At 33.8% G+C, this 25,552-nt stretch overlaps 1 protein-coding gene across 1 annotated transcript; it reads left to right on the top strand.

The window, feature by feature from the left end:
- The first annotated feature begins 72 nt into the window (after positions 1–72).
- Positions 73–25,103, top strand: MCEE (methylmalonyl-CoA epimerase). The gene is made up of 3 exons (XM_051980951.1): positions 73–455; positions 7,399–7,721; positions 24,694–25,103. The coding sequence occupies exons 1-3, from the start codon at positions 401–403 to the stop codon at positions 24,844–24,846; spliced, it is 531 nt and encodes a 176-aa protein (XP_051836911.1). The 5' UTR covers positions 73–400; the 3' UTR covers positions 24,847–25,103.
- Positions 25,104–25,552: the final 449 nt, after the last annotated feature.

Consider the following 25,552-nt stretch of genomic DNA (forward strand, 5'->3'; position numbering starts at 1 on the left):
CTACAGGAGGGTGAGTCTGAGGGGAGTCTTTTAGAGAAACGGGTCGAGAGAAGGGCCACTACTACTTATAAGCCTGCGTGGAGCGTCTTTAAGTATTAGAAAAATCCTATCTTAAACGTGGGACGTTCATTCAATATATTTTGAACTTTGTTCCGGGAGAGATTGTCAATAAAGTTAGAGTTGAAAGCCGAAGCAGTAGCTCGACCTATCTCAGACAACAGGGCCTGCCTCCTCCTAGTCGCTCGACCAATCGCAACAGTCTCACTCGCTCCTAAGGCACGCCTCTCAACTCCTTTCGGTCTTGCTCGGTCTCCTAAGGCACGTCCCTCTGTCCCAATCCGGTGGCTGCATGCGAGCCACCGCCTCCTCCACTCACCTACCAAAGTAACCGCCTCGGAAGATGGCGCATGTGCGGAAGGTGGTCTGGCGGTTGTCAGCTGCGGCTGGGGCTGCAGGTGAATACTTCTTGGGCTGGTGTGAAAACTCCAGGGCGGGCGCGGGGAGGGCGGTCCGGTCAGATCCTGTGGAGAACTGCATCGGCTTCTGGGCGGGGAGCCGGTTACACTTAAAAGGTCTTTTAGCAAAGTGGACGGGGGTGAAGGAAAAGGTTTCGAGTTGGAAGAGACTTTAGAGAATCGTCCAATCTTCCCCATTTTACAGATGAGGAAACTGAGGCTCAAAAAGGGTGAGAAGACCAAGGTCACATATATTGCAAATGTTAAAAAGGCTAGATTCGAACCGAAGACCTGTGACTCCCCTCCCAAAACATTTTAAAATTAGTTTTCAGCCAATGTGGATTGAGCTGGGATTTTTTCTTTTTTGTGGGACGAAGGGTTGGGAGATAAAACCATTTGGGGACAAAGCCTCCCTTCCTGGATTCAAAACTCCTTGCTAGGACAAGATAGCCCTTGCTGTGGAGGTGACCAAAAAAGTAAATGCCACATGTGCCAGCCTACCATCCCCCGAGGGCAGTGGAAATTAAGTAAATTGGGGAAAGGTCATTTAAGAAGGCACTCAGTGTGTTCTTTCAATCTAATTTTTTTTTTTTTTAAAGAATGACTCTTTTCTTAATTTCAATAAAATAAACAATCAGTTTTAGCTGATATGCCATAAAGTAGTAAAAGAAATCTGATCCAAAACTTATATAACATCTATTATGGCTTATAGTTGTGTCCCATAATGATGGTGAACATCAGTAACTTAATAACAGTAACTTAACATTCATATATCATTTACCATGTACCAGATACTATGCTAAACTCTTTACAATTATTATCTCATCTGATTCTCATCACAATTCTAAAAGATAAGATGCTACTGTTACCCCCATTTTACAGATGAGGAAATTGAGGCAAACAGGGTTAAGTAGATTTGCCCAGAGCCTCGTAGCTATTAAGTGTCCGAGGCTAGATTTGAACTCATAATCCAGACCTGGCATTTTATCTATTGGCCAACTGTGCTAAGGACTTGGAATAAAAAAGAAAAGCAAAGAACAGTCCCTGTTCTCAAGCTATTCACAGTTTAATAACTGCCTCCTGATTTATGTTCTGTCTCCATTTCCAAGTGGTTCTACCAGTCATTGCCCAATTAATCTTCCTAAAGCAGCTCTTCTTCAAAGGCATTCGTTACTTTCTAAATAAAGGGCATGCCTTGACATTCAAAGTGGAATGGATTGGGGGTGGGGAGGTATGTGACTTTGCCCTACCTCCCTGTCAATCCAGAAGTTTTTAAATACTCTAGAATTGTGGTAGTAGCTGAAATACAATAACAAACAAACCAATCATAGCTCTTAAGTAGCTTACACTGGAAAGAAAGAGTTGTATATATTAAACACAAATAAAGCAGATACAGGACAACCTTGAATGGAAAGGCATAAGCAGCCAGAGGGAACAGAATGCAGAAAATGGTTCTTAAGCTAAGTCTTGAAGGCAGCTAGTGGTACCAGAAGATGGGTATATCAAGGGAGAGCCTGAGGAACATTAAATGCAAATCACAGAGACATTAGAGGAAATATGTGAGTAATAGCAAGGAAACTATGGTTGGATTGTTGATTATCTGAAATGGAGTGCTATTCAAAGAAATTGGAGAGATGGAAAGGGGCTTGATGGTAAAACACTTCTGCCAAGCAGAGTAATTTATAATGGAGAGACATTGAATTTGTTGAGTAAAGTACTAACAGGATCAAATCTGCCCTTTGATACTGTGTATAAAATGGATTGGAGTGAGGAGAGATCAATTAAGGTATGGTAAGAGTCCAGGGAAAAGGAAATGAATATCTGAACTAGATCCTAAATAGAAGGATTTACATTCATAAGCTGTATGGATAGCAATTCCAAAATTTAGAATTGATTGGGGAGATGGGGCAAGGGAGAGTTAGGTGTCCAAGATGACACCCTAATTATAAATCTGGGTCATTGGAAGGATGATTATACTCTCAACAATAATAAGGAAGTTTGGAAAAAGGGGAGATATTTGGAAAGATAATGAATATAATTGAGTTTGCTCTAGTTCAAAATGGACAATAGGCAGTTGGTGATTTGAGACTGAAACTCCAGGCATCAGGGCTTTGATCTCAGATCCATCTGAGAGTCACCTGCAGAGATGATATTTGAATTTATGGAATCTGAAAATAACACCAAGGGAGAGACTACAGAGAGAAATCAGAAGGCCTCAGGACCAAGCCTTTGGATACTCCTACAATTAGAGGATGTGATATGGATGATAGTCCCTCAAAGGAAAGGTGGGGGTGATCAGACAGGAGGAGAACCAAAAGAGAAGATAGGAATATCAAATGCTAAAGAGAAAACAAGATTGAAGATTGAGAAAGGACCATCCAGTTTGGCTGGTAAAGGATCATATTTAGCTTTAGAAGAGAGCAATATAAGATGGATAATAAGGTCAAAAGCCATTTTGCAGAGGAATACTTTTCTCTGCAGTCCAGTTCATGAAAGGAATGGAAGTGCAGTCAATACACAGGTTTTTCTTTTCTCTTCACCAGACTTCAGCCAACTGGCTTAACACTGCTTGAGTTTTTCCCCATTTTTCATGTTTTTGCTCACACTTGTTCTCTAAAATGTCCTTCTCTGCCAGCTCCACACATGTTAATGCTACCTATCTTTCAATACCTAACTCAGATACCATGCTCTGTGAAAATGTCTTTACTCTCCTCAGCTAAGTGGTTCTTCTTCTGAATTCCCAAATTATTGTGAATCTCTTTATTTTGGGTAAATAGAAGCTTTTTGTAGTAACTATATCTTAGGTGGTCTTTGTATATATTTCATTCGCATTCAGGAAAATGCTTTAGAAATAAAAATAATTATTTGTGGAATAAATGATTTTGCATTTCTTCTTTTTCCTTCCTCCCCCCCCCCTTTTTTTTAAACCTTTCCAAGTACATAAGCAACTATTGGTTTGACAGAAAAATACTGAGAGGAAGTGGAGACCTGAGCCAACCTAGGCTGAGACTGGCAATCTTCTAGATTAGTCTTAAATCTTACCTCGGGCATTGGCATTCACAGGCATCATACCAGTTAATTTCAGTAGTATAGGAACTATTGTTATAGCATTAAATAAAACTGCAAAGTATGTCTTGACTTCCTTCTTTGAACCCTTTTCCTACCTTTTGCCTATTCTTCCTTCTCCAAAAGCTCAGTGTCTTGCTGCCATCTATGTAGTATCCCTCATTTCTTCCAACTCTGTCTCCTATTCCAGAATTGTCTTTTTTTCTTGTTCATTCCCTTAAACTAATTAAAAATCCTAGTCTTGACTCCTGCTAATCACAGCTAATTGTTGGTCTGACTAATTTATGGTTCCAAGCACAGAATTTATACTTTGAGATAGGTCCAGCACCAGGTTCACTTCACCATGCTGCCTTTCATACACAAAACTCATAGTAGTTAGGACATCATTAAGTATGTGGCAAAGTTCAAACATCAATGCATAACAATTTGGGAATTAAAAGAAAGACATTCTTTAGAATTACTTCAATAATGTATATATTATAATGATGTGAAATCTAGTGGTGCACAAATTAGATTTTTAGTATCACTTAGTGACTAACATTAAATGAAGAGGCTAGGCAACTGGGGAGATACATTGAACTATCCAAAGCAGTATTAAGAACAATTTTGGAGACTTTGAAGTTAAAAAAAGAACTTTTGCCAGTCCATTGCCCCCATGAGCCAATTTTGTAGCCATTACAAATAATACTGCACATTATCTAATCCTCTGGCTCATGCTAGCTTACAATTTTACCATTCCTTAGATAATGTTAGAGCTCATGCTCTTCCCCAGAATAATGTGGTAGAAAATATCAGCCTGAATGGATATGCCAACTATTTATAAGACTGACTTTAAAACTCCAGTACACCAGGGTTTCATCAGGCCATTGTCCTTTGGAACTGGATGTGTTTTGTGCTCTCCACATGAAGACTATTATGATCCCCTTTTGGGTAATTCAGTAATTAAAGAACATAATTTGGGATGTAAGAAAGACTCCATTCTGTTTTAGTGCTTTTTAGCTCAGAGTTCCATTGTACAATGTTAATAAAAGAAAACAATTTAACCCTGGGGCCCTTAAAATTCTCCATGACCTGAAATTTTGCCAGAAAGTAGTCTTGCTTTCTCCAATGGATAAATAACATTGTATATTGTCAAAGGGTTTTTTCCTTTAGGAGCCAGCAACAGTTCAGTGTTAAGTTTTTTCTCATGCTAAATTTTATGCTTTAACATATTGAAGTTTTATAATCTAGATTATACTTGAACCTTATACTACCATAATTATAATTTTAGATTGTTTATTTACATGATAATGAATATTAAAAAGTTTTTTTAACTTGATATTTGAAGAACAATGTACTGCAGTAACAAGTAACTAAGGAAGTGTTTCAGAAACATAGAAAGGGTATTAAATTTGAAGTGAGAGAACTGGATTTTGAATACCAGCTCTGTGATCTTTGGAGTATCACAATCTTTCTGGGATTGTTTTTTTTCCCCACCTGAAATATTGACTAATACATATCTAAGTACATAAATATTTTTATATGCATGTATATGTATATAGTCTCTTCCAGCTCTAAATCTGTCTCAAAAGCCTCTTTTGATCATTAAACATGTAAAAATTATCTCAGAGGTTGATATTCAATTGTCTCACAGCTAGCTAAACATTTCTATCCTTTATCCGTTAATAGGAGGGGTGGGAATGGAACAAAAATAATATTTGCTACCTTAGAGGAAATGCTGATGAGTAGTAGTCTTAGTGTTTCTTATGATCTTCAGTTTAAATTTTATTTTTCTTCTTAATCCACTATTTTTCCAATTTAATTTTATATGGATGGAACAGATTTTTTTGTATTGCTGAAAAATATTCACTTTTAATAAATTTAACTATAGAATTTGAGAAAAGTAAAATTGTTTTTTAGGGAAGGAGATCATTTTGAAATATATGATTATGTTTAAATTTAACTGATTAGATCGTATCCTTCACTCTTCTTGATCTGTATCTTATTACCTATTGTTGAAATGTGGTAAACTTTAAGGATTGGTAATTTTGTTGGTGAGACTATTTCCTTCACCTATAGAGATCATCCACAATTTAGCAGATAGTCTACACGAATTAGCTTGATTGTCAGATCACATTGCAGCCAACTTGGTATTTAGTGTTTCTGAATTTCACTGGGCTACTCCTTCAATAACAGAGAATCCCTGAGCCATACTGAAAACCTTTCCAGTTTGCTAGGATCAGGCAGAGTTTGGATTCTAGTTGCCTTCAGCAAACTATATTGGCATGCAGTGTGGCATAATGGATAGAGAGTTAGTTTCAATCAGAAATAATCTGGGTTCTTGTCCTTTCTTGGATAATATAACAAATGAAAGATGAAACTTCTGAGGAAACAAAAATTCAAGCTTCTGAGCGTATTGATTTATTAAGCAATTCGTGCCAACTGCATAAGAAATCAGGACCAGGCTTCCTCAGCTTTGTCGCTGGACTCTGAATATAGGGGGAGACAAATTTTTATGCATTAAATACAATTAATTGAATAAGACAAATTAATTAAAAGAAAACATTTAACAAGCGCAAAATTAGGTAATCTAATTTCATTTCTAATTGGTGGAAAGATTAGGGACTTTCCAAGATGGGAATGGGGAGAGTGAACAGGTACAATTCCCTTAAATAAGGAAAAGAGGTGTCTTATCCAGAGAAACAATAACTGACCAGGATGGGGCCAATTTTCAGATAAGGCATATGGCTTGCTTAAGATATATAATTATGACAAAACTCCTTGCATCACTCTTTGGATTTGACTGAGGTCCTTGTCAGTAACCTCACCCTTAGTTAAAGGTCATTAAGCAAGAAGGAGAAGTAGTCCAGCTTCCTATCCATGCAAGGATAAATTCAAACAATGAAATAAGATTTTCTCACAATTTTGAATAAAGTTTTATCACAAGACAGAAATTAGACTAGACTCATAATTAAATAGAAAGAATTAGATCCAGAATTGAGTCACAAGATGGAGTCAGTGTGGTTCTCTCAATTTCCACCACTACTTGATATTTTAATTCCCTAAATTTATGTTGTTTTTGTTAAATCATTTTATTCATATTTGACTCTGTAACTCCATTTGGGGTTTTCTTGGCGATTACCAGAGTGGTTTGCCATTTCTTTCTCTAGTTCATTTTACAGAAGAAGAGCTGAGGCAAATTGGGTTAAATGACTTGCCCAGGATTGTATACAGCTAGTAAGTTTCTGAGACTATATTTAAACTCATGAAGATTATAAGCCTAGTTACCAACTAGTTTCCCCAATTCCCTCAAACCATACTAGCTTTTCTATCTTGGGCAAATCACTTAACTTCTCAAGACTCCAGGTAACTCTAAAACTGTAAATTGTAGAGCTAATACTGGTCTTCATTAGTAGGAGGAATTCATTTTCTGGGAGTTTCCTATATTGAAATCATAGGTCCATTCCAACCCAGGGTTAACTCCATACTTTAATGAGGCATTAGAGTAGGATTATTGAGTGACCAAAATACTATTAAATATATGATTGTCTTTTAAATTCCATCAATCAGTATAAATGATTATAAAATATCTTTTTACTCATATTAAGTGAAGCTTAAAAGTAATTTTTCTGTTACAATAATCATTATTTGTAATGGACAAAGCTAAGAAGTCATGCTAGGAACTCTTCATTTTCCTTTCTGAATTTATTTCATAATTTCAGAAAAATATGGGAAAAGATAAAAGCATTTGCTCTTATTTTCTATTTCTAAGTAGCAATATTACCCTGTTAAAAGATAATAATAATACAGTAGAATAGGCGTATTTAGATTTTTATTAAAAGTAAAGAAGATGTACATTGATTTCAAATTAATTGTACCTTGTCCTTCAATTTTACAGGGGCTTTCTACCGACTCCAAACTTTCACTTCAACAGTAAGAACTTTGTCTCAAAATGTTCCAGAAACCTTGTGGAATCTAGGTCGATTAAATCATGTAGCAATTGCAGTACCTGACTTGACTCTCGCCAGGTCTTTTTATAAAAATATTCTAGGGGCCCAGGTAAGTGAAGTGGTCCCTGTTCCTGAACATGGTGTCTCTGTTGTTTTTGTGGAACTTGGAAATACCAAGCTTGAATTACTACATCCACTGGGAAACCTAAGTCCAATTGAAAGTTTTCTGAAGAAAAATAAGACTGGAGGAATGCATCATATCTGCATTGAGGTATTGTGATTGCTTACCTAATATTTTAAATAATTTTTTCCCCACAATTAACTTTGACTTTTTAAGACTATTGATGTCATTTAAAAAACTTTATTAAAGATCTCCATATCTTGTATTTGTAATATTCCCAAAACATTATACAAGGAGTCTGTCCTCAAGAAATAAAAAGAGAAAATACTAAAATATTTCCAGCATTTTCTAAGGAAATCCAACTGACTGTTCTTTAAATCTATATAGGTCTATATTTTGGGAGTCATTTCTTCTCCTAAGGGTTTGTATGATTTTTAACATTTGTGTTTGATAACAATGTCCCCCCCCAAAAAAAAAACTTGAGTCTTTTAGGAAGAATATATTTGCTCTAAATCCTTGAACTACAGAATGTCCTATTTATATTTAGATAAGACTTGACTTTTAAGGTAAAGGACAAAGGCACATTTTAGTTAGACTTCATTTTTCAGGACCTCAAGAATAAAGTAAAATAAAATGCTGTATATGAATATAGGTCAATTAAAATCCAAAATAGTCTTGGGTTTATTCATGGATGACTCTTGTAATTCAGGTGTTTCTTGGAATGGATTGTAGAGTTATATTCAAAAATTTCAAAACCAATGAAGCCTAAAAAGATGAAGATTGGTCACTGAAGATAACTCTTTTATTATTAATACAGAAAGCAATGCCAGACTTCTTAGGCTGACTTATTTATTGTCAGCTATCACTTCTAGAAACTTGCATCTTATTTGCCTCTAGCATCTCTACCAAATTTGGTCTTATTGTCTACACTGGCCTCCAGACCTCCTGGTTATTATCTTCTGATCTGCCAGTGTATCTTAAAAAATTACCAGGTACTTATATCTACCCTGCAACAATAGTGTATCTGGGTGGCTCAGTGGAGAGAGTGCTGGGTCTGGAGTCAGGAAGACTCATCTTCCTGAATTCATGTCTGACTTCAGAAACTTCGTAGCTATGTAACCTTGTGCAAATCATTTAACCCCATTTGTCTCAGTTTCCTCATTTGTAAAATAATATGGAGAAGGAAATGGCAAACCCTTCTCATCTCTTTGCCAAGAAAATCCTAAATGGGTTCACAAGAAGTCTCACATGACTAAAATAGATTATGAAGCAGTAATTTGTGTTGATTCCCTTAATTAGAATATGAGTTTCTTAAGAAGAGACTTTTTTTGCTTTGCAATTCGTATTTTCAGTGCTCAGTAACAAACACAGAATAAGCACTTAATAATTTTTTTCATTAATTGTCAGTCATTCATTGATTTGCCATGACTAATGTGCTTATTCCAATCTCCTATAATTGAGGTTATCAAAAAATGAAATTTACTTGCATTAGCATAGGAAAACAGAATGCCAAGTATGTTTGAATTTCATTTCAAATAGGACTAATTTGGTTCTGGAAGAAGAGCAAAGAATTCATGAAGTACATGGACTTTGTGAAGTATATTTTGGCCCCCAAGGGAACTTTTTTGATTACTTTCTGGATTTGAGCTGCCTTCTACATACCTAATCTTTGTTAATAAGTAACCTCTAAATAAAAAAGATGTGACTGAAAAAACTTCAAATTCACATTGCTTAGAACGGTATTCTGCTACTTTTTGCCTCCAGTTATGTGAAAACTAATTTTAAAGTGAGAATAGAGCCTAGCTTATATAATTAGTTATTTTAAAAGATTTATCTAGACAATTGAATAAATCAATCAATAAACATTTGTAAAGTGACTACTCTATATCAGAAACCGTGTTAGATTTTGGACATACAAAAAGAAAGATGAAATAATTTCTTCCTTTAAAGAGCTTATAGTTTAGCTATAGGAGACATTTATTAGTTAGTACATATGAGAGAGATACAGAATACATACAATATAAGTGGGGAAATGATATTAGCATCTAAGGGAATTAGGGTGGGTTTCATGTAGAAGGTAGAAATAGAGCTGAGCTTTGAAGAAATGAAATTAGGAACCCTATATAGACAAAGTGAGGAGGGAATACAGCATTCATATATAACATTTTATTTTACTTTGTTCTTGAGGTCCTGAAAAATGAAGTCTAACTAAAATGTGCCTGTTTTTGTTTTAAGGAAAGGTAAGATGGGTATATTTGTAAGTACCTAGAAGGAACTGGTAGATTGGGAGGGATAGAAGATTAGGGACAATGAAGGCATCATTGTGGGAACAATTTGCTAGAAAATATGGGGATTAAAGGGTTGACCTTAGCAAAGATAAGAGCCACTCTTCATCAGAGACTAGAGTAGGGGAAGGAAGATTAGAGGATGATATTATAGAATTGTGAGATGTGGAGGAGGGGAGAAAACAGAGTTTATAGCAAATGGCCTTTGTTTTCTTAAGAAATTGGAAGCTAAGATCCTGACCTGGAGGGTAGTTAGAGAGTCATTCTGGAAGGTTTGAGGAGGGAAGGGAAACAGTTCAGATAGTGATATCAGTTTTAGCAAAAGTCCAAAAGCACTTTTCTCTTTGTAAAGCCAATTCCATTAAAATATTCTTTATTTAAGGGGAAACTGATTCTTCAAGTTCTTTTTATTCCCTATCTTTTTTCTATCACAACTAGAATATTTTAATCATGCTTCAGATTTGTTAATCACCTGGTATTAAAACTTTAGCAACCATTCTCTGTATGTCTTGGTGCAACAATCTTGAAAGCAATTAGTGGATTAGAATGAATAAATAGCACTCAGAAATACTATTGAGGGTTTAGACAGAATCCCCCAATTTTTAGTTGCTATGGTAACTTATCACTGGGTGCAAATGCAATTAAAACTTATTTTATTAATTTAGATATTCACTCAACATAAATATGAATTGAAAACTTCTCATGTAAAACTAAAAGCTATAAAAGATGACAAGACTTCCATAGAGTGCTACATCTAACTTAGAAAAAGAATTTCAGATCAAGATTAAGGTCAATAGATGAGTGAAGAAACTTTTAAATTGTATTAGTAGCACATCCCAGGAGTTCAAAACTCATTACAATCATTAATTAAGTCTTTTAATACTCTTGTGAGTAAGGCAGAGGAATTTATATGTCATGGAGATGTTAAAAAGTTAATTGAATGACTAAAGTATCTAGAAATAAGCTCTAGCTATTTTCCATTTAATTCATTCTGTCTTTAGGACTTCAAATTTCTTGTATGTATAGTGTTTTCTTGAAATAACTCAATGAATTTATAACCTCTAGAGGGTTACTAAAACACGATTCACTATATTATGTCTCTCTGAGATCCTGTCAAGGGAGTAATAAAGGAGATATCTATAGATTTTTAATGGTCAAGGAAGGTGATTTCCAAAATGTTCTCACTTTATAGCATGTGCAAAACAATGTATTGGGATGAAGAAAGAAAATAATAAAATTTAGAACCACTTCCTTTAGTTACTATTATGAAGCATTAAACAAATACCTCAAAAATAATGAAAGATATTCATTCCTGAGAGGGAAAAGATAAATTTCCTCATTTTGCAAATAGAGAAATTGAGGTAGAGAACATGTAAGTATTCAATAGATCAATAGATCACATGAATTAGAAGCAAAGTTGAGCATAGATCTCACTTTTCCTAACCTTTTTTTTCCTATCAATTCACTGATTATATTGAAAAATATCATTGGCAAATAGGAACATAAAACTATTTCAAGAAAATAAGCCAATTTCTTTAGGATGCATTTTACTCTTGGGAGGCAGAAACTATGACTTTTTTCTTTTTGTAACTCTGGTATCTATCATATAACAGATGATTAATAACTATGTGTTTAATAAATATTAAATCTAGAAATAGATTAGCTTTGCTGTTTTTGGATAAGCATGCAGTTTTGAAATGATCTTAACATTCAATCCCTCAATCTTTTTTTTTGTTGTTGTTGTTGTTGTTGTTGTTGTTGTTGTTCTAGGCTATCACCCTTCTACTTGCTAAATTTTCCTCTTTTCCCTTTCTTGATACAGTAAACTAGTTCAGTTCTACACTGAACTCATCTATTTTGCCCTTTGCCCCCTTTTCATATTGTTGACCATGCCCTGTCAAGCTTCTTAACGTTGGATAGTCTTATTTACCATCCACTGCCTTCTCTCCTTTACATGTGTTGTTGAAACAAAATCCTAAAAGCATGTTACACATTCGTGCTTCAGAATTGTTTTATGCCTCCCCAATTAACTCACTATCAGAGGCAGTGAGTTGGTTCAGTAGATAGAGTACTGGGCCTGGATTCAGGAAGACTTCTGAATTCACTTCCAGTCTCACATACTTATTAGTGTGTGACCTTGAGCAAGTCATTTAATTGTCTTCTATCTCAATTTTCTACAGTTGCCTATAACTTTTGTTTGGTGTTCAAAGCCCTTTATGACTTTTTTCCTTCCAACATCTTATCCCTTTTACTCTTCTGCTCTGCCTCCCACTTCCCACCCCATTGTTTATACCCTGCAATTCAGAAACATACACATCTTAATGTTCCTCCACTTAGCATCTCCTGGGCATTTTCACTGGCAGTACTTTATGCCTAGAATACTCTCTCCCTTTATTTGTGCTTCCTCACTTTTATTTGCTTTAATTGCTTTATTTTATCTTTATCTCATAATTTTGAATTTTTATTAGTATAATAATACACACGCACACTCATATATATATATACATACATGTGTGTATATATATATAATATGTAAACATATATGTGTGTATGTGAATGCCTTTCCAATTCCATTTAGTTCTAATGCTTTTTCTCTTTTAATTGTTTTCCAAATAAATCTAGTTTATACCTTGTTTGTACATAATTATTTGCTCATTGTTTCTTCTATTAAGTTTTGAGCTCTTTGGGAGCAGAGATTGTCTTTTAGTTTTCTTTGTATTCCCAGTTCCTAGCAAAACCTTGGCACATAGGAGGTGCTTAATAAATATTTAACTGATTGTCGCTGAAGTTATCTGCTTCAATATAACAATTCCATTAACACTGTATAACTGGAATATTCAGAAATTATTTTCCTGAAAAAGCCTTGAATTTCTTTTTGGCTTCATGACTTAGTGATTTTTTAACTAGATGTATTTAGCCTTCTATTACCATAGTTGCTTTGAAATGCCAGAGCTACCCATCAGGAAAAAACAAACTTCACCAGCCCAATTTGTTTATTTGAGGCTCTTGTTATGTCTTGATGATGATTGTCATAAGCGCTAATAGATCTTCAACCTTTAGCCTATTCCTAAACATCTTGCCCATCACTTTCATTTAGCACAGCTTTGATTTTTTTCCAAAAAATTTTCAAAAGCTGCCAGTTTTCTACGGAAATAAAAATTCCTTAGCTTTAGCATTTTAGACCCATTACAATTTGGCTTTTGGCTTCCTTTTAAACGTTCTCTTACACTGCTTCCCTTCAAATACCCTATTCTTTAATTACATTGAACTATTCACTCTTCCTCAAACTAATTTTTCCACGTATCAACTTTGGGCCTTTGTTGAGGTTATCTTAAGCTTTATTCATTCGTCCTGCCTTGTACTCTTTCCTTCAATTTAAGACCTTCCTCAGGGTCCTTTCCTACCTTCTTTCCTCTCTTTCCTCCCCTTCTGAGTTTAGTACTATTTTGAATATTTGAGGTTCCAAATTCTGGTATCCAGATTCCTGAGGCATTACTATACTTAGAAAATGTTTTAAAAGTATCAATTAATACCTACAGACAATTTCATTATGCTAAGTCTATAACAGCTTTTAAATTCTTGACTAGTCTTGTCATTAACTTAGGCTTTTAGAAGGTAAAGAGAGAAACTGCTATTTAGGACTTAATTCTGATGACCAAGGAAGAATTGGTTTGATGTATAGGTGATAGGAGCCTTGGAAACAAATAGATAACATAATTTTGTAGCAATATAATTTTGTAGCTTGTAATCTGGAGGGGAGAGAATGCAGAAGATAGTTAGGATATTATTTTAGGATTTAGGAAAACATTTAAAAAGTGTAGATCTGTATGGTACCATGTTCAGAGAATATAAAAGTGAATATAACTTAAAAGAAAAGTGGTAATACAATTAAAATACTGACTATATAATCATAAGTTATCTCATTGAAGAATAATAAATTTTCTTTTGACTGTCAACAAAGAAACCCAAAAAGACTTCTACAAAAGATGACAGAAGGGTACCTAAGACTAACATAAAAGAATTACATAAACTTTTGAGAATATCTAGGCTGAGTGTATTCTTAAGGTAGTTAAACGAATATCCATCAAAAATAGCTAAGAAGAAGAAAAAAGATTTTTATAAATTATATTCTATTTGGAAAATGCTTTTTCAAACAGCAATAAGTAAAACGTGATAGACTCAGTGGCAGAAAGCAAAGGTCCTCAAGTTCTGTGCAAGTCTTTGTTTCCCATGAAGAATCATGTTCTTCAAATTGTAAAAGATAAAAGGAACACAGTAAAGAAATAATTCAAGTCCAAGATAGTAGAGATACCCCTGTCAATTTTAAATAAATTTAAGTCTACAAGCCCAGATGAGTCACATCCCAAGAACTTGAAGTTGTGATCACAGATCAACAATTGGAGGGATGATGAGAAATAAAAGTTTTTAGCAACTGGTTATTGACAAATGTTTCAATACGCAGCAGTGAGGAAAAGGTAGTTTCTATCCTCATCTCCACGTCTTGGCTTCCATAAAAAACTTCCCATCTTCTCTAGGGAGCCTTTCCCAACTCTTCTCAGTTCTAGGGCTTTCTTTCTCTTAATAATATCCTCTTTATCCTGTATATTATTTGTTTGTATGTATTTGCTTGCTTATTGTCTATCCAATGAGATTGTGAATTCCTTGAGGGTAGAGACTTTTTTTTTGCATTTTAAAAAAATCCCCAGTTTTTAACCACAATGCCTATGACATAGTAGATACTTAATAAAAGCTTACTGACTGACTGACTTGAAAATAGAAGTTAATGAACTTGATGCTAATATCCAACAAAATTTCATGTTATTAAATTCATTTTGTTAATATTTTAAAAAGAAAGTGTTCAACAACTACAAAACACTTTCCACACAAGTAAAGTCAGATCTAATAATCAATTGGAAAAATATCAAGAGCTCATGGATAAGCCAAGCAAATATAATAAAAATGACAATACTACTTAAATTAATCTACTTATTTAGTGCCATATCAATCAAACTCCCAAGAAATTATTTTAGAGATCTTGAAAAAAAATAACAAAGTTCATTTGAAGAACAAAAGGCCAAGAATTTCAAGGGAATTAATGAAAAAATTGCAAATGAAGTCCTAGCTGTGCCAGTTCTAAAACTATATTACAAAGCAGCAGTCATCAAAACTATTTAGTATTGGCTAAGAAAGAATAGTTGATCAGTGAAATAGGTTAGGTTCACGGACAAAATAGTCAATGATTATAGTAATCTAGTGTTTGACAAACCTAAAGACCCCAGCTTTTGGGATAAAAACTCACTATTTGACAAAAACTTCTGGGAAAATTGGAAACGAGTATGGCAGAAACTAGGCATTGACCCACACCTTATACCATATAACAAGATAAGGTTGAAATGGATTCATGATTTAGACATAAGGAGTGATATTACAAACAAATTAGAAGAACAAAGGATAGTTTACCTTTTAGATTTGTGGAGAAGGAAGGAATTTGTGGCCAAATTATTGAATACAAATAGATAATTTTGATTATATTAAGTTGAAAAGTTTTTGTACAAACAAAACTAATGCAGACAAGATTAGAAGGGAAGCAATAAATTGGAAAAACATTTTTACATTCAAAGGTTCTGATAAAGGCTTCATTTCTAAAATATATAGAGAATTGACTCAATTTTATAAAAATTCAAGTCATTCTCCAACTGATAATTGCTCAAAGAAAATGAACAGACAATTTTCAGATGAAGAAATTAAAACCATTTCTAGTCACACAAAAATCTAAATCACTATTGATCAGAGAAATGGAAATTAAGACAACTCTGAGGTACCATACTACACACCTCTGAGATTGGCTGAGGTGACAGAAAAAGATAATGATGAATGTTGGAGGGGATGTGGGAAAACTAGGACACTAATACATTCTTGGTGGAGTTGTGAACTGATTCAACCATTATAGAGAGCAATATGGAACTATGCCCAAAGGGCTATCAAACTATGTGTATCATTTGATCGAATGTGTCTACTGGGCCTGTATCCAAAGAGACCATAAAAAAGGGGGAAAGAACCCACATATGCAAAAATGTTTGTGGCAGCCCTTTTTGTAGTGGCAAGAAACTGGAAATTGAGTGGATGCCCAACAGTTGGAAAATGGCTGAATAAGTTATGGTATATGAATGTTATGGAGTATTATTGTTCTATAAGAATAATCACCAGGATGACTTCAGAGAAGCCTGAAGAGACTTGAAGAGAACTGATGCTAAATGAAGTGAACAGAATTAGGAAATCATTGTACATGGTCCCAAGATTATGCAATGATCAATTCTGATAGATGCAGACAACAATGAGATGATTCAGGCCAATTCCAGTGATCTTCTGATGAAGAGAGCCATCTACATTCAAAGAGAGGGCTGTAGGAACTGAATGATGATCACAACATAACATTTTCACTCTTTGTTGTTTGCTTGCATTTCATTTTCTCATTTTTTTCCTTTTTGATTTGATTTTTCTTGTGCAACAAGATAATTGTATAAATATGTATGCATATATTGGATTTAATATATATTTTTACCAGGTTTAACATATATTGGGTTACTTACCATTTAGGAGAGGGAGTGGGGGGGAAGGGGAGAAAAAATGAAACGTAAGGTTTTACAAGGGCTAATACTGAAAAATTATACATGCATATGTTTTGAAAATAAAAAGTTTTAAGAAAAAAAAAAAAGAAAGGCTTCACTGGAGCTAGTATTATTAGTTCATCTAGGACATTAGCTCACCAAACAGGTCCTCAGAATATCTAGGTGCTATCACTACACAGGAGGTGAAGTAATAAACATTTTAATTAGAAAGAATTAGTTGAAGATTTATTTAAAGATGAATTGAAAACTTGGTATATTGAACACAAGATGAAAGAATTTAGGATCTCTTTGAGAAAAAGGAGAAGAGGAAAACATTTAAGGACAGCTAAGTTTAGGAAACTTAGGGCAATAGCAGGAAAGAGTCAATGAGTAGGAGTGAAAGTATAGTTTATAAGAAAGTGAGGAATCTATGATAGTTGAATGCCTCACAAACATTTATTATATGTACAAAAATAAATGATAGCTACATAAAGAACATCATGAAATCCATTTGGCTAAACTAGAAACTCAGACATCAGAGACAGAAATCAGAATAATACAAAGAAATCACATCTTCTCATAACGAGTTGAAGAAAGAAAGCAAACAACATATAAATACACACAAAGACTGCAAGAGATAAAAAAGGCAACAAAGAAAATATGATTTAATTATATCAGTTAAAAAAAACAAGATTATAAGTGTCTTCTTTTTGTAAGGAAAATTTTTTTTTAAAAACTATGACCAAATAATTACTTATGATGGTAGAGTTGGAAATTAACTAAAGCAAGGAAAGAAATGGTTAAAAATTTTTAAAGTTTAAAAGTAAATGTGTCAAAATTTTTAAAGTTTAAAAAAATTTAAGTAAAACTATTCACATCAGATCGTGGTAATATGTTCTTTTTGGAGTTTTGCAGACGTTATTTTAATAACATTTGTGGTTATTTTTGAAAATTCTTTTTAAGGCAAAAAGTCCTGAGTTTAGAATTCAATAATTATACCACACAGCTTTTAAAAAAAGAACAATAATGATTGTAGCAATTAAAGTTCAACCAGCTTACCTTCAGTCTCTGAGAAAATACAGAATAGTTCATTAATTGATTTCCAAAAATCTAGAATAGACATGGCCCCCCAATAGGATGATTTTATTTTACAAGATGTGTCCAACCAAATTAATTTCCTTTTCCTATAATTATATGTCATGTGGTTATATCAATATAATATACATAGGCTTTGAATAAAACTTTTGATTCCATTCCATGTGGAATTAGCAACAATCATATGTATGTGTTTTGTATTATACTACTACTAGATGGTTGCACAGCTGACTAAAAGATTGTTCCCCCAAAATATTGTTTATTGCTGTTTAATGACAGTAGGTTCCTTTAAGTATTATACTATCCAGCTTCATTTAATTTAGAGTAGGCTAGAAGGTAGTGTGGATAAGAATATCCACAAACCTTGCCATTGATGAGTAGTATTTTAACATCAGTTCTCTGGAGTTGTGATTTGTCAGTGCATTATTCAGAGCTCTTAAATCTTCTAGAACTATATTTCTTTATAGTATTATTATAGTATAAATCATTTTCCTGGGTCTGCTCATGTCACACTCATCAGTTCATCTAAGACTTCTGTGAAACAGTCCCTTTTATTTCTGCAATTGTCATAGCTACCACCAATTTATCAGCGCTCAGAATACCTCTACTACACTTAGGAATAGCATATGGTTTTACTACCTTTGATTGTGATAGTGATGAAAGAGAGAGGAATAGAGAGAGGAAAAGAGAGAGAAATAAAGAGGGGGAGAGAGAGATAATCTGGCCAATTATGATTTTCGATATACTGTATATACTCGAGTATAAGCCGAGTTTTTCTGCCCAATTTTTGGGCAGAAAATCCCCTCCTCGGCTTATACTCGAGTCACTAGATAAAACATGTGTAAATATCCCTTTGAATGCCCCCCTGCTGTGTAGTATACAGCGCAAGTGCCGACTGTGATACTACAGGGCCGGACGTTGCTACGGTGATGCGGCTGTTCCTGTAGTATCACAGTCGGTAACCGGACTGTATACTAATGCTGGCAACCGCTCTACATACTTATACCGGCACCCGCTCTCCTCCTCTGTGGGCATCGGTGTGCTACCTAAACCTACTGATATAATAAGTTTTCCCAGATTTTTGGGTTAAAATTAGGGGCCTCAGCTTATATTCGGGTCGGCTTATACTCGAGTATATACGGTAAATAAAACTCTTTATTGAAATAACTTTATGAATGAAATGAATTTATTCTCTAAGTGATAAACTGCACGTTTATATGTCATCTATTTCACTATGCATCCACTACTTGTTAATAATTGACTTGGATTTAGCTCCTTGATGTAATACCTTTCATGTGAAAAAAAAAAGTTCACCACAGCTAGCCACTTCTGAATCTTCCCTGTTTCTTTTGTCATTTTAGAGTAGCCTCAACATGAAATTTACTGCTGGCTAGGTCCTTTTCAGTTAGGTTGATCCTAGTTAGTACTAGAAAGAGATTTGAGCCTTTCATTTAAGTTTAATCTTTTAAAAGGTATAAAATGCCCTTGACTTTATTTTACTCTTTCCTTTCATGTGGACATGTAAATAAAAGAAAGAACCCTTGCAATCTAGTCAGTACAGATTTTTTTTTCCTCATCCCTCTTAACCTTATTTTTTAGTGTACGGTTACTTTGTAATCAACCTTTTAGCTTGCATCATTTTTGATCTCCTTTTTATACCTTCTTACTTTTTATATATTTTTTCCTATTTCTAAAGAATAACTAATAAAAATGTAAAGGACTTATTTAAACTCTGTAAATTTTCCTCCTTTTATCCAAAAGCTGTTTCATATTTGATAAAGGATGTTTTGGGGATGAGATGATTTGGGGGCTCTTTTGTCTTGGATCCTTAGCATTTCATGGAGGCCCCTAAAATGTTTAGTTTTGTTGTTTATGTTGTCTTTTTTATTCTAGCAACTTTATAATAAATTCTATAAAAAATAAGAATCAATGACTATCTGTTCCTCATTTTTCAGAGTCAATATTTTATTCACAATAGCTTCAATAAAGTTATTGTGATTACATACATATAATTTGCTTATCCTTTCTTCTAATTTAATGTTTTTACCTTTAATATAGCTAGTCCATGGTTTGACTACCTAAGAAGGCAAATTTAGAAATTACTTCCATATTAGTAACCAACCACTTTTGTCTGTTAATATATAATCGACTTCAATTTGTGTGTGTGTGTATGTGTGTGTGTGTGTGTGTGTGTGTGTGTGTGTGTGTGTGTGTGTGAGAGAGAGAGAGAGAGAGAGAGAGAGAGATTCATTGTATTCAGTGCCTCCTATCTTTTTGAAATAAGTATAATATATGTTTTTTTGCCTCTTTCATTTCTTAATCTTGAACTTAAATTCTAATTCTTCCTTGAAGGGCTCAAATGTTGATTCATTTTCTTTTATTATGTTTTTATCATATGCCTATTCTGTGTTTATTGTTTTGGAAGCCTGATGCTTTCGGGGAATTGGAGAGATATTCAAGGGATATGATTCAGATTCTGCTATTCTCAGAGGAAACTTGTGAATGAGAATAATAAGCTATAGAGATTCTTTTTGGCAGAACTTTCCAGTATTGAATCCAGCCTACCTGTCTAGGGAGTCCTAATTGAGGTATGTTTCAATAACTCTGATAAGCAATGAGAATTCATGAATGACATCAAAAGAGGATTAAAAAAAATAAACTAAAAGCAGATCCTATAATATACAAAAATTCAGAAACCACAGTTTGGGAGTCCATTGAGAAGTGTATACAATATAACATAACTAAAATTAATAATGAAGTTTTTTTATAAAGGCATAAGGAGAATGTTTACAAAATATTTCCATTTAAAATCATTGTAAGGAATTTTACTCTCTGGAAAAATCTTGACCATCTTCAAAATATCTACCTATATTTATTTCCTGAAGGTGCAAATAACTAAGATTTTATTTTAAATAGACATATGAGAGGATCACCACTTAAATTTAAGGGTTATATTGAACCATTTATTGAATATGAATAATCTCACTGGCTACTCCCTATTAGCAAGTTTGTTCTTTTAATCTTTCTCTATCCTCCCCATGACAACTGTTCAAAACTTATTCTCTCCTTAAATCTTCTGTGCTGTTTCTTCCCTCCACTAGTCTCATTGCTAAGAACCTTATCTCAAACTTTTCTTATAAAATAGCAACTATTTGCTGTGATCTCCTTCTTCTCTTCTCTGTAGTTCATAGCTCCTTGATATCATCTCCCATTTCTTCTTTATTCTTTCTAATAAAGAAGTGGGCCTTTGTCTCACCAAGGCTAACCCCTTTACACAGTCCTTTAAAGCCCCTTTACTCTCTCTTCTAGCAGATTATTCCTTTATACGTCCTCTCTGCTTTTTCCTTTTTTCCCCCTCCTCTAATCTTCACCCTTATCCAGGTTCCTTCCTCCTTATCTACCAACATGTTGAAGTCTTCTCCCATCTTTAAAACATCCTCACTAGATTTTACCATTCTATCAAATGATCATCTTTCCTATTCAGAGTCAAACTTCTAAGAAAAAAGCTTTCTAGAAAAAAAGCTTTTTAAAACTCCACTTTCTCTTTCCTTTTCTCTTAATCCTTTGCAATCTGAATTCCAACATCATCCCTAAATTGAAATGGCTCTTTTTCAAAAAAAAAAAAAAAAAAAAAAGAAAGATAGAAAGAAAGAAAGAAAGGAAAAAAGGAAGTAAAGAAGGGAGAGAAGAAGGGAGGGAAGGAAAGGAATACTCTTATAACCTTGCAGAGTATAGCAAAACAAATTCTCACATTAATCATGCCTGAAAATATTTATCTTACCTCTACATTTTTAAGTTCATCACCTCTCTTGTAGGAAGTTTGTCTTTCACCTTTAGTGTTCTGGACTTAGGCTTTATCATTGCATTGAGATGAATACTAAAGTCTTTCCATTTGGGGGGGGGGTTTCCCCTTACAACATGCAATAACATAGATTATTTAGAAATTGTCTTTTTAGTTCTACTCACTTCACTCTGTATTATTTCATAGGGGGCTTTCCAGTTTCTTCTGAAATTTATCAATTTTATTATTTCTTATGGTACATTAATATGTCATCATATTCATAATTTATTTTAACTGTTTGTCAATAGGAGGCCCATTAGTTTCCATAGTTGGCTACTATGAAAAGTGTTGCTTCAATTATTTAGGTGTATAAAGATCTTTTGTTTTCTTTCTTTGTTTTTTGGGGGGTTATTAGGCCTAGTAGTGGTATAGTAATAATATAGCTGAGTCAAAAGGTATGCACATTGTTGTAATTTTGGGGGTATAGTTCCAGATTGCTTTCTAGACTGGCTAAATCAATTAACAACTCTGTCAACAATATATTACTATGCTTGTTTTCCCATAGTTCCTTTAATATTTGTGATTTTCCTTTTTTGTCAGTTTTGCCAGTCTGGTGAATATGAGGTAGAACCTCAGAGTTGTTCATTTTCATTTCTCTAAATATTAGTAAATTGGGGAATTTTCTAAAAACTTGGTTGTTGATAAGTTGGATTTCTTCTTTTCAAAACTTCCTCTTTGTATCTTTGAACATTTATTTTTTGGGGGAATGGTTTAGTCCTATGAAGTTAAATCAATTTCTTATATCTCTTATGAGAACAGGAGAGGTACCGCAGAACTGAGAAGTGCAAATGCCCCCATGCTCCAAAAGATATATATAGATATAGATATATACATAAATATTGATATATATAAAAGAAAAATATGTGTGTTTCTCTGGTAAAAATATATAAGTAGATATATTTTTATCAGAGAAACTTAATTGCAAAGACTTTTGTTTCTTTTACTAGTTTCTCTTCTAATTTTAACTACATTAGATTCCCATATGCAAAAACATTTAAGTTTTATATAGTCAAAATTGAACATTTTAATTTGAGTGTTTATTTTGCCTATTTTATCTTCAACTCTTCCCTATCCATAATTCTAAAATTTAAGTTCTTTCTTGTATCTCTCCATTTGTCTGTGATATGACCTCTTATACCTAGGTAATATATTAACTTAGAACTTATCTTAGGATATGATAAGAGGTGTTAGTCTAACCTAATTTTGGCTAGACATCTGTCCAGTTTTTAGCAGTAATTTTTACCAAATTGTTTCATTTTTTTTCCTGTTACTGTTTTTGACTGAATTTGAACACTTATCTTCTTGATTCCAAACCTAGAATTCTATCCACAGTGCCATCTAGCTGCCCAGACTATCATTTCTTCATTTTGGACCCTGCCTGCCTATTAATATAACATTAGATCATATCTACCAACACATTAGAATTCTTTAGCCATGAGAGGCCATGGAAATAAAATACAAAATAGTCCTCCATCCTCTTCTATTTCTTTAGTGAATGTGGCAGAACAATAAAAAAAGGCAAAGATAGCTCTAAGAATCACACCCTTTTCAAACAATTTATAAATATTAATTTAATTAATGTAAATCTTGGTATTCTAAGTATGGAATCATTATCCAAAGCAAATGGAAATTCTTCTGTAGGAAATGAACATACAGATATTGACTTTCTCTCCATAAATGAAACTAGAGATAATGCTGGCTTTTCCGAAGCATTCTTCCTTTTCTAAATACTCACAGTTCATCACTTTTAATATGTTCAAGAATGTTGCTAGGTTTTATTTTTTATTTTTATTTTTTTATTTTTCCACCAGTGGCTTTTTATTATTATTTTCACATAAGAATTGGATACTACCTCCTACTAAGAGTAATTCCCCAGACAATTGCTACATGTTCATTTTTTTTGGAAGTTGAATGGGTTATTGTTTATTCACTTATTGGGTCTGTCCTTTATTTATTTATTTTTAATAACTTTTTATTGACAGAACCCATGCCAGGGTAATTTTTTACAGTATTATTCCTTGCACTCACTTCTGTTCCGATTTTTCTCCTCCCTCCCTCCACCCCCTCCCCCAGATGGCAAGCAGTCCTTTACATGTTAAATAGGTTACAGTATATCCTAGTTACAATATATGTGTGCAGAACCAAACAGTTCTCTTGTTGCACAGGGAGAATTGGATTCAGAAGGTAGAAATAACCCAGGAAGAAAAACAAAAATGCAAGCAGTTTATATTCATTTCCCAGTGTTCTTTCTTTGGGTGTAGCCTCTTCTGTCCATCCTTGATCAATTGAAGCTGAATTAGCTCTCTTTATTGAAGAGATCCACTTCCATCAGAATACATCCTCAAACAGTATCATTGTTGAGGTATATAATGATCTCCTGGTTCTGCTCATTTCACTTTAGCATCAGTTCATGTAAGTCTCGCCAGTCCTCTCTGTATTCATCCTGCTGGTCATTCCTTACAGAACAATAATATTCCATAACGTTCATATACCACAATTTACTCTCTTGCTAGGTTTTAAAGTAAATGTCATAGGTTTATAGTTTGATGACTCCACCCTCTTTTTGGACAGGGGACATTTGCACTTCTCAGTTCTGTGACACCTCTCCTGTTCTCATAAGATTTTTCAGAGATCACTGATTGTGGCTCAGTATTCACAGCTGCAAGTTCTTTCAGTACCCATTCATATTGATTTATTCAGGCCTGGTGACTAGGTAACTAAAGTCTTTCTTTGCATTAACATATGAAGATTTTCCAGTCAAAACCTATCTTTTTTAGTATGAGAGATGAGGCACCTTGATAGCAGGAAAGAATTGCATAGAAACTGAGAGACATAAGGACATTAGAGGCTATCTAGTTCAATCCATACAATTTACCCATAAAAATTCTTAAATATTGCAGTTGCTTACAAAGGAAAATTCAGCAATCTCCTTCCCTGGAAATCTTTAAAAGTAACATTCTAATGGGTTTTAGATGATTTAGATGATTTACTGAAAATAGAGGATATAGTTTAGAACATGCAGCTGCACCAGTTGTATCCCAAACCAGATTAAAATTAATTGGGAAATATTTAACAAAATAAAAATAGAATAAAAACATATATAATGTTACATTTTAAAACTAAGAAAATACATGGCCCACAGGGATCTTTATGTATGCATTAATGGACTTTGCTTCTATTTGAGTCTGACCCCACTGATTTAGATGATCTCCTAAGGATCATTTCAGCATCAGTATTTGGTGATTGGATGTTCTTATGTGCTTGAACATTTTTTCTTTTTTTTTTTTAACAAGGTGGATGATATAGAAGCAGCTGTGACAGATTTAAAAGAAAAGAAGATCCGTATTCTGAGTGAAGAGGCCAAAATAGGCGCACATGGCAAACCAGTCATTTTTCTTCATCCTAAAGACTGTGGTGGAGTCCTTGTAGAACTCGAACAAGCTTGATCAAAGTTGTAAAAAATTTATAATGAGAGAATCATATATAAAATATTACTTTGAATATGATCTTTGTTCAAATCCTGAGTTATGCCTTGACTTAGAAGTTCAAATATCAAACTGACTGAAGAGTAAATGGATAAGATAAGAAAAAAAGTTATTTATTTTTACTTTTCCCTGATCTTTGGAGAAACATTGATTATTCACACCTTTAATAAACTGTAAAAATCATGTTTATGGAAATAAAATTATCCATATCTTTAAAATTGTTTGAATACTTCTTGAATAAAGTGTGTCGGTTATTCTAGAGGATTGTGTGCTTAGAGTACAATGTATACTCTCTATATGAAGAGATTAGCCACCAAAGTGGTATGTACATTGATAGCTTGACATAGCTGCAGATGGTTAAATGTTTAGAACTTCCCTGTTTTAACAGTCAAGCTGTTCTTCCAGCCACTGGGAGACAAGTTGCTGTTTTGTTTTGTTTTGTTTTTAACTGAAGTTTTTTAGATTTCTTGGGACCAACTAACTTTCAAAACAGACTATTTTGGGCAAATATGTTTTGGGTGTTGGAAAATTAAAACAAAAGAATGGAAGCATATATGGAAGTGTGAACAGATGGTTGGCTCTGTATCTGGGCAGATCCATGAATAGATCCATTTATTAGTGATATGGGGTACTAATTATTAGACTTACTGGAGGCATACAAAACAAA

Source organism: Antechinus flavipes, chromosome 2 (assembly GCF_016432865.1).
Source record: "Antechinus flavipes isolate AdamAnt ecotype Samford, QLD, Australia chromosome 2, AdamAnt_v2, whole genome shotgun sequence".
NCBI lineage: Eukaryota > Metazoa > Chordata > Mammalia > Dasyuromorphia > Dasyuridae > Antechinus > Antechinus flavipes.

Coding starts and splice junctions, on each gene's coding strand:
- MCEE (XM_051980951.1), top strand. CDS start 401: ATGGCGCATGTGCGGAAGGTGGTCTGGCGGTTGTCAGCTGCGGCTGGG. Junction 456..7,398: donor AGCTGCGGCTGGGGCTGCAG/GTGAATACTTCT, acceptor TCAATTTTACAG/GGGCTTTCTACCGACTCCAA. Junction 7,722..24,693: donor TGCATCATATCTGCATTGAG/GTATTGTGATTG, acceptor TTTTTTAACAAG/GTGGATGATATAGAAGCAGC.